Consider the following 14174-nt stretch of genomic DNA (forward strand, 5'->3'; position numbering starts at 1 on the left):
ATGGGATTCTCCAGGCAAGAATCCTGGAGTGGGTTGCCATTTCCTCCTCCAGGGGATCTTCCCAACCCAGGGATCGAACCCCCGTCTCCTGTGTCTCCTGCATTGCAGGCGGATTCTTTACCACTAACCTATCAGGGCAGCCTAAAGACCAAACAATTTGCTTTGAAAAAACACGGAGGACAGAACGTTGCAGTAACCCTCCCTCTCCTTTAGCCCTCCCCTGGCACGCGGTTTCATCCCCTCTCACAGCACTTTGGCTTCTCTTGGTGCGTGTGCTGCTCTGGGACACCTCCATCCTCTCCCCTCACCCTCTGGCCTGGTGTGGTCACTCAGGCCCCTCTTGCCCCTTTCCACCTTGTGACTTGTCACCTGGAACTCCCACCCCTCATCACCTCTATCTTTTGATAACTTACATCTCAGGGAACAAGGCACCCAGCTCAACCACCCCACCAGGCAATGAACCACAGGTCCCAGCCAGCTGAAGGGTTGGATACCTAGGGTCAGGTGTGGCTGGAGAGGAGAAAGAAGGACAAAATGTGGGTGTCTGAACCCCAGGGGGGTGGGTGGAACGATGTCCCTTAAAGGGGCTGTGGGTGTGGGCTCAGTCTGTCAAATGTAGTCTTGAATACTTCAGTCCTCCAAAAGACTCAGTGGTAAAGAATCTGCATGCGATACAGGAGACGCAGGTTTGATCCCTGGGTTGGGAAGATCCCCCGGAGAAGGAAGTAACAACCCACTCCAGTATTCCTGCCTGGAGAATCCCATGGACAGAGGAGCCTGGTGGGCTACAATCCATGAGGTTGCAAAAGTCGAACGTGACCGAGTGACTAAACCACCACCAAGCTGGTCCAGAGGAAAGGAACAGTACAGAATCTGGTGTTTTCTTTCCTTTCTCTTTTCTTCGACGTCTGTCTCACATACACACACAGTCACGCACCAGCAGCATCCTTTCATTTCAGCTTCACATTGCTGTTAACTCACTTGATGCATTATTTTTTTCCTTCCAGAAACACTGTTTCTGCCAGGCCATCCAACTCCACAGAGAATGTTCCTGGAGTCGGTTCCCTGCCACTCTGTTGGTTCGGCAAGTCACTCTCACCAGCTTCACAGTTAGCCTTCTGTGGCTGTTAACTGCAAAATCTGATGGTCACATCCCATCCTTTGCAGGGTCTCTTCTGGCTCAGGCAGTAAAGAATCTGCCTGCCATGCAAGAGACGTGGGTTTGATCCCTGGGTTGAGAAGATCCCCTGAAAAAGGAAATGGCTACCCACTCCAGTAATTCTCGCCATGAGAATCCCATGGACAGAGGAACCTGGAGAGTCCATGGGGTTGCAAAGAGTCGGACAATGAGTGAGTGACTGACACACACACTTCCGGCTCTGAAGTCCGTGGTTCAGTCGTTCAGGAGAAATCTGACCGAGGAGGTGCATTCTGGCAAAACTGCCTGCAGGGCCTTCCAAATGGATTTGAAAACGCTTTGAGGCAAAAACCGTGTGCCTCGCGCCCTCTTGTGGGCAGATCTGACATCTCAGCGCCTTGAGGAAATCAACAAAATTTAAAGATAATGGGTGAAGCTGACCTGAGAGCTCACTGAGCGAGGGCGCTGGTCTACGGATGTCAACACCTGTTCCCTGCGGTAACCACACGGCACCCTTGCCCGGTGGTGGTGATGTTACTTCCTCTTGGAGCAGAGGAAACCGAGGAACCCAGGGCTGAAGCCAGCAGTCCAGTCACGCAGCACACAGGGCACAGAGGGACCCAACTCACGGAGGGGGATTTCAAGAGCTGTCCTCACGACTCAGCGTGAGGCCTCGGAGGCCTCATCAGAGGAAAATTCCTTCAGATGTTTTTGAAAATGGAAAACCACGTTGGAGATAGTCTTGCCAGCCTTTCCCCCAGTGGCCCATTATCTGGAGGGCATTCTGCATGAGGATAATAAGGTTGTGGGTATGTGATGGTGGGCGTGGGAAAGCAGAATATTCCGTGATCAAATGAAACACGGGGTGAAAAAAAAATTATGGTGACACTTGTGTCTTCAAGGGCTTCCCTGGTGGCTCAGATGGTAAAGAATCTGCCTGCCAATGCAGGAGACCTAGGTTCGATCCCTGGGTCGGGAAGATCCCCTGGAGAAGGAAATGGTAACCCACTCCCCAGTGTTCTTGCCTGGAGAATTCAAAGGATGGAGGGCTACAGTCCATGGGGTTGCAAAAGAGTTGAACATGACTGAGCGACTAACACTTTCTGTCTTCATTGCACTAATATATGTGGATAAAGAAAGTGATGGGATGTGCTCCATAAATCTCAAAGTCATCAGATCAGGGCTTCTCATTATATTTTTGGAGGAGGAAATGGCAACCCACTCCGTGGGGTCACCACAGGGCGAGGGAGCACGCTCATTATATCTTCGTTCCTCAACCTTATAACACTCTGGGCCAGATAATTCTTTGTTGTGGGGACTGTTCTATGCATTGAGAGATAGTTAGCAGCATTCCTGGCTTCATCCCTGGCTTCTATGCCAGGACAGCCCCCATTCCCAAGTCCTGATAACCAAAGTTATCTCCAGGGACTTTCCAGGCAGTCCAGTGGATAGGAAAACATTCTTCCACTGCAAGGGGGTGTGCGTTCGATTCCTGTTTGAGGAACAAAGATTTCACATGCCGTGTGGTGTGGCCAAAAAATAAAATAAATTTAAAAAAATTTTAATAAAAAAAAATTATCTCCAGACACAGCCAGCTGTTTCCAGAGGGACAAGACCGAAACTACTGCTTTAGACCATAGAACTCTTTTCTTCATGGAGCAACTCAAAGGACTAATGTTCCAGGGAATTCACTTCTGGAAACACTGACTTGGTTCGTTTATGCTCAGTTTATGGGAGAGGAAATGAAGGCCTGGGGAAGTGAGGTGACTCGCTTATGTCCATCATGTAACTTGAGTGATGTGTGTGAAAACTAAGGCTCCAAGTAAACCCTGGTTCTTTGGGCTTCAAGACTAGCCTAGCTTCTCGTAGGTGATGCTGGCAGTATGGGCTGGGGATGGGATCAGGGGACAGCCCTAACTCAGCTCTGTGAAGCGCTATCTTTTCACTGGTGCTGCTTCACAGCTACACAATACTGGACACGTTTTTCCCTCTCCTATTGAAGCAGCTTATGGACCCAGAGCATTTGGACACTCACTGAAGGACAGACCAGCTCATGGTTGACCCTATGGTCAAAGTCCTACCGTAATGAATTTCTGTTTTTCAAACAAAAGAAAAAGGCTAAGTTCAGAAAGAGTCCTTTTCCTTACTGAATTCTCCAATAGTCCCTTCTCCTCATGGATTTTGTGGCAGTGGTAGTGTTGGGGCAAAGTTTGCATCTCACGCTTTCTTTCCCTGCAGAACCTTTGGAATGGGGGCAGATTTCCATTTATTGAGGCTGATTTGAATGTGCAGTTAGGACTGGGGTATAGATGGCAGGGGAGTCAGGGGACTTTGGCAGAGGGGGCGCCACTGTGCTTTCTGAGACCAGAACTTCACAGGAGCGGGAGGTTGGACCAGGTACAAATTTAGGTTTTACTCTGCCTCTCCACAGGTGGCGCTAGTGGTAAAGTATCCACCTGCTAATGCAGGAGAGGAGGGTTTGATCCCCGGGTCGGGAAGATTCCCTGGAGTAGAAGTGGCAATCCACTCCAGAATTCTTGCCTGAATTCCATGGACAAAATTCCATGGACAGAGGAGCCAGGTGGACTACCGTCCATGGGGCTGCAAAGAGTTCAGACACAACTGAGCAACTGAGCACTGCCTCTCCACGAGTTCGGTGTGTAGTCCATTCTAAAAGCAGAGACACACCTCATGCCTCTCCGTCCACTCCAACTTGAGGTTTCTACCACCTAGATTCTCCTTGGGGGAAAGGAAGTTTCTGTGGTCAGCTGTCCCTGGCTTGGGGTCATGAGCAGTTCGGTGCACTGCAAAGCTGTTCCCACCCCTGAAATGCATATACGCTGTATCGACAACATTCACCGTCACTCGCTTCATGCTGTCACCTCCACGCGGCCAGTACTGTTTTACATGCTTTACACTTGCTGTTGTTCAGTTGCTAAGCTGTGTCTGACTCTCTCGCCACCCCATAGACTGTAGCCTGCCAGGCTCCTCTGTCCATGGGATTCTCCAGGCAAGAATACTGGAGTGGGTTGCCATTTCCTTCTCCAGGGGATCTTCCTGGATCAGGGATTGAACATTGAACCCCACATTTCCTGCACTGGGAGGCAGATTCTTTACCACCAGGGAAGCCCATATTTCACACTTACTACTCATTTAATCTTTACAACAACCCCACATGGCAGATGCTGCTGTTATGTTCATTTTACAGATGAGGAAACTGAGACATAAGCCTTACATAACTTGCACAAGGTCACAGACTAGTAAGAGCCAGCTTTGAAACCCAAGAGGTCTGAGGCTCTGAACCTCTGTGCTGTCCGGCACCCATACCCTACACCCCAGCTCTAAAACAGCCCTGGGAGCCCCACCTTTAAAGAGATAATGACAGTGAAGATTTACCAGGAAACACTCCTGGTGCGGTGTGTTGCTTTGTAATGACTGGAAAGGCAGGAAAAACCAACTCTTCCTTATAAAAAGGTGACATGTTATCCTTAGTGAAAATGACATGTTTATACTCCCATCGACCACCTTCCTAAAGGGTGATTTTCTAGATAATGATAATTATTGATTAGCTGCTTCTCTTCCCATGGAGACACCAAATCAGGCTTGAAGTACTGTGGATTTTGGTAGCTTTGATACGCACATGCATCATTAAGGCTCAAACTCCAAGCAAGACTGCCATCTGCTGTAGAGATGGGCTGATACTTTTTTCTGTTTCCTAAAACAATGTTAACAGTCATAAAAACAAAGAAGGGAGAGAGGAGATGATCAATTTCAATCACTCTCCTTAAGTGTTGAATCGCTGCCTAGCTGTGGTCATGGCCAAAGACACAATTGTGTTACTGCATTTCTTCTCACGAGTGAGCACAGGTATACTCTGAAGTCTTAAAGTGATGTCTGGACAACAGACCCATCAGCTTCTTTCAACCCCACTGCTGCCACTGCAGGTTTAGCCCTTCCCTGAACCTGGATGGTCTCCAAATGATCACCCAGCCACTGTGTCTTCCCCTAAACACACCCTTCTCCGAAGTGATCACTTTTAAATGTAGACCAGAGCATGCTGAAGCTGAAGTTCCAATACTCTGGCCACCTGATGTGAAGAGTCGACTCACTGGAAAAGATCCTGATGCTGGGAAAGACTGAAGGCAGGAGGAGAAGGGGACAACAGAGGATGAGATGGTTGGAGGGCATCACCGACTCAATGGGTATGAACTTGGGCAAACTCTGGGAGATGGTGAGGGACAGGGAGGCCTGGTGCGCTATAGTCCATGGGGTCACAAAGAGTCGGACATGATTTAGCAACTGAACAACAAAGAGCATGCTATTCCCCTTCATATATCCTCCAATGGGCTCCAGGTTCATACAGATTTAAATCTGGACTTGTTCCCATGGCCTCTGCAGCCTTAGGAGATTTAGCTCCTGACTGCTCTCTAACCACTGCCTAGGCTGCTCCAGTCATGATCTGGTTTGGGGACAGAGCAGGCATATTTGGACCTTGGCATTTGCCATTCTTCCTGGAAAGCTCAGGCCACAGACATTTGCACGCCTGTCTACTTTTTGTTATTTATGGCCCAGAATCAAAGTCATTTCGCCAGAAAGAATTTCTGGCCATTCATTTTAAAATAGAAAATCTCAGTCTCTACTGCAGTGTGTGCTCAGTTGTGCAGCATGTCTGACTCTTCGCAACGCCATGGACTGTAGCTCACCAGGCTCCTTTGTCCATGGGATTCTCCAGGCATGAATACTGGAGTGGGTTGCCATTTCCTACTCCGTGATCTTCCAAACCAGGAATCGAACCCATGTCTCCTGTGTCTCCTGCATTGGCAGGTGGATTCTGCACAGCTGAGCCCAGCTACTGGGAAGCCCCTACTTCTACTACATAACAGATGCACAATAAGTATTCCTTTCTTCCTTTCTCCAGACATCCAAGGCTCTAGTGCTGTTAACACAGACAAAGCCATGGGTAGAAAGAATTATCATTTGAAGTCCTCACCTGCCCCCAGTTCTGAAGGTGGTACAGAACTGGAAGGACACGTTCACCTGTTAGCATAATTTAGTAAAGTTGGGAAGACTAAGGGCATAGTCATAAGTAGGTGAGTTCAGCTTGTGCCATGTGAGGCTGAGATCCTTGGGACAGGGGGTCTAGCTGGAACACCAGAGAACCTTGTTAAAGGAACTGGACTAAACTCAGGGAAGGCTGGGGCCACAGCCACCCTTCCCCCACAGTCTGACCTGTTCCTCTTACATCCTTATCCAGTTGCCCACGGCCTGGGTCCCTCACAGCTATCACCAATCCACATGTATGAAAACAAACACTCCAGATCCAGATTAGCCCTCTCCTCTCAGGCTAAATGTCAGAGATGGGTCTCAGGGCACAGAGGAGTGGAAGGAAAGGCAGGATGTTTCAAGGCCAGACCGGAAGTAGTGGCATTACCTCTACTTGAACTTCACTGGTCCCTCTTTGGCTGCATTGGCTCAACCAGACGCACGAGGCTAGGATGGTGTACCTAGGAGAAGAGCAGATATTGGTGGACATGCTGCAAGCTGTAAACACATCCCTCCTTTTGTGTTTTATAGGCCCATGGTTAATGGGAGCCATTGTCCATTCCCTTGATATAATGAAGATTGTCCACCAGCCACTAATAAGCCATCTTCTGTTGACTTTTGATTGAAAAGCTATCCCCAGGGTCTCCCCCTTTTAGTGGGAAGACAAGGTACTCTTGTTTGATCCTTCCTTGGGCCCGTAATGAACGGAGTTCAGGGGAAGGAGTTCAGATCCGGGTAACTGGAGTCTGGAGTCCAGCCCTTTCCCAAAGTCACCTTTATCTGCCTGGCAACAGCACCCACTCAACAAGTGGCCAATGGAATGGCTTCATTTTTTTAAATTGGGGTATAGTTACTTTACAATGTGGTGTTAGTTTCTGTTGCACAATGAAGTGAATCAGCTGGATGTATACACATATCCCCTCCCTCTGAGAACCCCCTCCCTCCTATGTGCCCCTACTCCTCTAGGTCACCACAGAGCATGGAACTGAGCTCCCGGTGCTATACAGCAGTTCCCTTTAATGTCGAAACTTATTTAAGTGAATGAGACTGCAGGCGAGAACAACAGAGTGGGGGAAGGGAGGTGGCTCAGCTGGTAAAGACTTCTCCTGCAATGCAGCAGACCCCAGTTCAATTCCTGGGTCTGGAAGATCCCCTGGAGAAGGGCAGCCATTCCAGTATTCTTGGGCTTCTCTGGTGGCTCAGCTGGTAAAGAATCCACCTGCAATGTGGGAGACCTGGGTTCGATCCCTGGGTTGGGAAGATCCACTGAGGGAGGGAATGGTTACCACTCCAATATTCTTGCTGGAGAATCCCATGGACAGAGGAGCCTGGCAGGCTACAGTCCATAGGGTCACAAAGAGTTGGACCCTTCACTTCACTTCAGGCAGGTGGAGAAGGGGACGCTTCCCAGTGAGCAGTTAGAAGCTTTTCTGTCCCTGCCTGGGTGTGGCAGGAAGCCTTTACAGGCCCAGGGCCCCAGACGGCGGGGCTGGTGACTCCACGCATCCCAGACTCCTTGCAACCGGCTTCCTCTTCTCACCGAGGGGCACATTGTGAGCGTGTCAGGAGAGAGTTGGGAACTTCAGTCCCAGTCACCATGGTGCAGTGGGTTTCAGGCCAGCCAGATGCCACATCAGGAAGCCTCCATCACGAGACTTCTCAAGGTCTTCTCCAAAGCGGAATGTGGGGGAGCACTGCAACGCCTCATTGTCAACATCCTTGTGAGATGTTTCCTCAAAACAAACATTTAAGGACCTCTCTATTGAAATAATTCCCCAACTGGTTTGGGAAGGAGAAGCAGAGTTCTCTTTTTCACTTCACCAGAAACTCAAGCAGTGTATTCATGAGTGGTGCCGTGGGAGGCAGAGTGCAAACACAGCTGGAAAACCTCAGCCTAAACTGAGAAACACACTTCCCCGCTTCCTCACACACGAAGGGGCAGTTCTCCAATGCAGAGGGATCCCAGAGATTAATCACAGAGCTGAAGCCAGTCCTGAGCTCTTCTCTGCATCATGTTAGGCCTCTGCCAGGCCCTCCAGGGGCCTCGCGCCCCAGGTCCACCACGACCCTCATCCAGCTGGGTTCCTGCCTCCACGCTCCCGCCTGGGGTCAGTCAGCCCTCTGCTGGGTGATTTGTTTTCATGTCAGATCCTCATATCAACTACACACTGTTACCATCCCCTTATTTCCAAACAACTCAGGTCATGGATGTAGTGTGGTCAGAGTCACTTGGGTAGGAAGCACAGATGTGGGATTTGGTCCGTAGTTTCAGCCAATGATTCTCACCCAAGTCAACACAGCAGAACATCTTTGGGATGGCTCGCCCTCCTCACCCCATGTGCCTTGGTATAACTCCCTACCTGCAGAGCATCGGACTGTAAAGCATATGTTACTGGGATTTTCCAAGTGAAGAATACAAAGGCACAAAGTTAATCACTGGGATCCGGGTTCTGCATCTCGGTGCCCCACAGTGGACCATGGTCTGATGAGAAATGCCAGGTCTTCATCTTCCTTCCAGCAATCGAGGAAGAATCACATGGGCAAACCAGGCAAGGAGTAAATCCTATTGAAGAGCAATCTATGTGACAACAGGGCCTCTCAGGTGGCTCAGTGGTAAAGAATCCGCCTGCCAATGCATGAGACCCAAGAGACTCAGGTTCAATCCCTGGGTTGGAAAGATCCCCTGGAAGAGGAAATGGCAACCGGCTCCAGTATTCTTCCTGGAAAACCCCATGGACAGAGGAGCCTGGTGGGCTACAGTCCATGGGGTTGCAAAAGACAGACACAACTTACAAACCAAACAACAACAAAAGTCACAGCTGATTACTTCCCCCCAAGATGCTGCACGTGAGCTCAGGCCGCTTCTCTGTTCCAGCAGGCACCTGAGTGAGACAGAGCCTCTATTACCATGGCTGGGAGGAACCACAGTCCAGTCAGATGTGTACACTGGCTATTCCAATGGCTGCATTCTTCCTCAAAACAAAAATTCACAAGTATCACTTCCTGGGTAGCTCCTGTGCACTCTTCCTCAACAAAAGATGTGTCACACACCCGTGCGCAAGCACGAATACATACTCACACAGACCCACACACTCACCAGTGCCTCACAGACATGGCAGCCTGAACACAGAGCCCTTCATGCAACACGTGAGCCACAGCAACTCCCACAAATAAACACAAGGGAAGGATGCGAGAATGCCCTCGGCACGATGCCACCAACTTGGGGGTGACCAGCTCTTACAAGTTAAAGGTGTCTTTGTTATCATTTCCAAAAGAGACCACGGAAGAAGTGGAGGCTGTGACACAGTCTTTGGAGGCAGGCAGAATACGCTACCTGTGGGAACCTAGGGAAGTTATTTCTCTTCTCTAAGTCCCAGTGTGCTCACCTGCAAAGAGGAGATAATGACAGGAACCTTGTGGAGCTGTTCTCGGGAATATCAACATGTCCCTCGGACTCTGAGTTCCTAAGAGGGAATGTAAGCTTGGGTAAGACTAAAAGATTATCAGAACTTGCCTGGTGGTCCAGTGGCTAAGACGCCTCGCTCCCAATGCAGGGTGCCTGGGTTCCATCCCTGCTCAGGGAACTAGATCCCACACGCCGCAGTTAAGACCCAGCGCAGCCAAATAAATAAATAAATAAAATATTTTAAAGGAATAAAACATTGTCTTAAATCTCATCTCACTTATCCTCAGTTCAGTTGCTCAGTCATGTCTGACTCTGCAACCCCATGGACTGCAGCATGTCAGGCTTCCCTGTCCATCTATGTGCCTAAATTTCTATTTAAAAAAGACCCAGCTTAAATAATGAAAAGGGGCCCTGTTTTGGCAGAGGTACCTGAGACAAGAAAACATGGACAGAATGAGAGAATACCCGTTTCACAGGAGACACTCATTTCTTGCATGGATTCAATTTCACCCCAGGACTACCCCGGTGGCTTTGCAGTAAGGAATCTACCTGCCAATGCAGGAGATGGGGCTTCCATCCCTGGGTCAAGAAGCTCCTCTAGAGGAGGAAATGGCAACCCACGCCAGTATTCTTGCCTGGAGAATCCCATGGACAGCGGAGGCTGGTGGGCTACAGTCCATGGGGTCACAAAGAGTCAGACATGACTTAGTGACTAAACAACAACATTAACCCACTGAATGAAAGACACACACAGGACTCGGGGGGGGCGGTGGGGGGGGGAACCGCCTGTCCCACTTTACTGCCGGCCATGATGTTTGACAGGCTCATTCCGAGCAGGTTTCCTCAGGGCATGGGAATCCTGGGGATATGACACCACATTCCAGACTAAAGATGTGCTGAGAAGGGACCCAGCCCCAGGGCTCTTTCTCAAGCAGGATAAAGTATATAGGAGGTGGAAGAAAAAACAAGCTCACATGTTTCAAGAAAGCATGCAAACATAAGAAATAATAGGAGTACGAGACAGCAAAAGAGACATTGATGTATAGATCAGTCTTATGGACTCTGTGGGAGAGGGAGAGGGTGGGAGATTTGGGAGAATGGCATAGAAACATGTGTAATATCATGTATGAAATGAGTCGCCAGTCCAGGTTCGATGCACGATACTGGATGCTTGGGGCTGGTGCACTGGGACGACCCAGAGGGAGGGTATGGGGAGGGAGGAGGGAGGAGGGTTCAGGATGGGGAACACAGGTATACCTGTGGCGGATTCATTTCGATATTTGGCAAAACTAATACAATATTGTAAAGTTTAAAAATAAAATTAAAAAAAAAAGAAATAATAGGAAAAAGGGATTCATAAAGGTTCAGTGATTCACCGAACCTTGTTAATGGAATGTCTGTGATTGTAGTTATTACTAGCATCACATTGTTCATTAACAGCATTTCCCTTGTATTTGAAGACATAAATAGCTTATTTACGTTTTCAACTACTTTATGTTCAATTTTATATCTGCAAGACAAAGTTCTGAAAGGCAGGGATAAAGTTCTAGTCACCCACACATCCCCTGACTTTGTGGAATAGAGTTGACAAGAGGTTTGATTTGTGCCCTTTGAAGGGCGCCATCTAGAGGCAAGTACTTCAAACAGCACCTCCATGCTCTGTTAAAGAAACTCAAAACTCATCCATACATACATGTAACTGCAAAAGTAAAGCATACCCCGGACACAAACCCTGGAAGAAGTAAAGTCTCTATGATACAGTTACAAAATTGAATTTAGGCCAGAAACAAAGCCAGAGAATACAGATTTTTGTTTTCAGTTTTTGTTCATTGAAAGTAACAATTCCTTTCACAAAACAAGCTTTATAGGAATAGGAACTGAGTAATTCACCTTGTCAGTTATAATTCATAAAAAACAGGCTCCACCATTAGCTAAATACAACCATTTAAATACAATTTAAGAAGTATCAAAAAACCCTTAAAAAAAACACCAGTAGCAGCAAAAACATTGAACATTTGTAAACAAAATCACCAGTAACAGTTCAGGTCAGTTCAGTCGCTCAGTTGTGTTCGACTCTTTGCGACCCCATGAACCACAGCACAGCAGGCCTCCCTGTCCATTACCAACTCCTGGAGTCCACCCAAACCCATGTCCATTGAGTCGGTGATGCCATCCAACCATCTTATCCTCTGTCGTCCCCTTCTCCTGCCCTCAATCTTTCCCAGCATCAGGGTCTTTTCAAATGAGTCAGCTCTTCGCATCAGGCAGCCAAAGTATTGGAGTTTCAGCTTCATTATCAGTCCTTCCAATGAATATTCAGGACTGATTTCCTTTAGGATGGACTGGTTGGATCTCCTTGCAGTCCAAGGGACTCTCAAGAGTCTTCTCCAACACCACAGTTCAAAAGCATCAATTCTTCAGCGCTCAGCTTTCTTTATAGTCCAACTCTCACATCCATACATGACCACTGGAAAAGCCATAGTCTTTTTGGCTTTGGCTTTGGCATAGTCTGTCTTGACTAGACAGACCTTTGTTGACACAGTAACGTCTCTGCTTTTCAATATGCTGTCCAGGTTGGTCATAACTTTCCTTCCAAGGAGTAAGCATCTTTTAATTTCATGGCTGCAATCACCATCTGCAGTGATTTTGGAGCCCAGAAAAATAAAGTCAGCCACTGTTTCCCCATCTATTTGCCATGAAGTGATGGGACCAGATGCCATGATCTTCGTTTTCTGAATGTTGAGCTTTAAGCCAACTTTTTCACTCTCCACTTTCACTTTCATCAAGAGGCTCTTTAGTTCTTCACTTTCTGCCATAAGGGTGGTGTCATCTGCATATCTGAGGTTATGATATTTCTCCCAGCAATCTTGATTCCAGCTTGCACTTCATCCAGCCCAGCGTTTCTCATGATGTACTCTGCATATAAGTTAAATAAGCAGGGTGACAATATACAGCCTTGACGTACTTACTCCTTTTTCTATTTGGACCCAGTCTGTTGTTCTATGTCCAGTTCTAACTGTTGCTTCCTGACCTGCATACAGATTTCTCAGGAGGCAGGTCAGGAGGTCTGGGATTCCCATCTCTTTCAGAATTTTCCACAGTTTATTGTGATCCACACAGTCCAAGGCTTTGGCATAGTCAATAAAGCAGAAATAGATGTTTTTCTGGAACTCTCTTGCTTTTTCAACAATCCAACAGATGTTGGCAATTTGATCTCTGGTTCCTCTGCCTTTTCTAAAACCAGCTTAAACATCTGGTCCATGCTTGAAACATTCATGGTCCATGGTTTACATATTGCTGAAGCCTGGCTTGGAGAATTCTGAGCATTACTTCACTAGCATGTGAGATGAGTGCAATTGTGCGGTAGTTTGAGCATTCTTTGGCACCAGTAACAACTCTACTCTTAATAACAAAGATCCGAAGTCTCCAAAAATATTAAATATATATAATAAAGAGAATATTGGTCATCTTTTTTCTTAATAGACAATAGTCAAACAATGTTATCAACAGGAGACACAAGCGATGTGATCGTAAGGCATGTTGCACGGTCTTTCTCGATATAGTCAAGTACATCATGTTGCTGCAGAGGGTAGACTTTCCAGAAGTCTTCTCCTCGCTGTGATCCTCGCACACCGGGGGCACTTGGAGGACTGGAAGCACTGCTTGTGAAAGCAAGCTCTGCACGCTGCAAGCAAGGAGGAGAGCCGTCAGCAAATGGGTAACTGGTTTCTCAAATATGTAACAGACACTCATCCCCAGCCTGGGGAAAGAGGACCTAAAGCCAAGAGGTCCCTTGAAGACAAGAGGATTTGTCTCCAGTAGATCATGAGGATGGGCCTCCCTGGTAGGTCAGTGGTAAAGAATCCACTTGCAATCCACTTGCAAGAGACACGGGTTCCATCCCTGGGTCGGGAAGATACCCTGAAGAAGGAAATGGCAACCTGCTCTATATTCTTGCTTGGGGAATCCCATAGACAGAGGTAGGCTACAGTCCATGACGTCACAAAGACTCAGATACAACTTAGCAACTAAACAAAAACAACAACAAGGCCATGAGGACCAGTGAAACCGGCCCAAAGAGCCTGGGTAGTGGACTGCAGTGCCTCCCAGATCCGCTCAAAGACCATCCACCATGGGTGCCGGGCGAGCTGGTGGCTGATGGCTCAGGAGGTGACATCCCTTCTCTAGAAATGACCCTAACTAAAGAGAGCTGCCTCTATCAAGGTTATGCCCCCTTGCTGGTCCCAGACCATATCCAGTGACTGGTCAATATGAGGTTTAAAGGCCTGGCTGGCTCTCTGTCCTTAATTTGGGAAAATGGTGAAAATCCACCCCAGCTCTAGAGTTCCCTGAGAGATGCACTGAGCCTTCATGACAACCATACCATTTTCAACTTCTTCCTTAGCCCAGTCCTGCTGCCTTCATACCCTCGTGGGTGTGGAGCCTGAGAACAAACCCCAGGGCAGCGGTTTGCAAACTTTTGGCACCAGGGACCAGTTTTGTGGAAGATAATTTTTCCATGGGTCAGGGTGGGGGATGGTTTTGGGATGATTCAAGTGCATTACATTTTTTGTGCATTTTATTTCT

The 14174-nt window shown here is 48.0% G+C and overlaps 1 protein-coding gene across 5 annotated transcripts in view; it reads right to left on the reverse strand.

Moving 5' to 3' along the window:
* Positions 1 to 11393: 11393 nt before the first annotated feature.
* Positions 11394 to 14174, reverse strand: part of RUBCNL (rubicon like autophagy enhancer) — a 40589-nt gene continuing 37808 nt past the window's right edge. For all 5 annotated transcript variants that reach the window (XM_061434575.1, XM_061434576.1, XM_061434578.1 and 2 more), the window contains one exon: positions 11394 to 13272. In XM_061434575.1, the coding sequence (XP_061290559.1) occupies positions 13160 to 13272 (113 nt within the window). In that variant the 3' untranslated portion in view covers positions 11394 to 13159. The remainder of the gene's footprint in view (positions 13273 to 14174) is intronic.

This window comes from Bos javanicus, chromosome 12 (genome assembly GCF_032452875.1).
Source record: "Bos javanicus breed banteng chromosome 12, ARS-OSU_banteng_1.0, whole genome shotgun sequence".
Classification (NCBI taxonomy): Eukaryota; Metazoa; Chordata; class Mammalia; order Artiodactyla; family Bovidae; genus Bos; species Bos javanicus.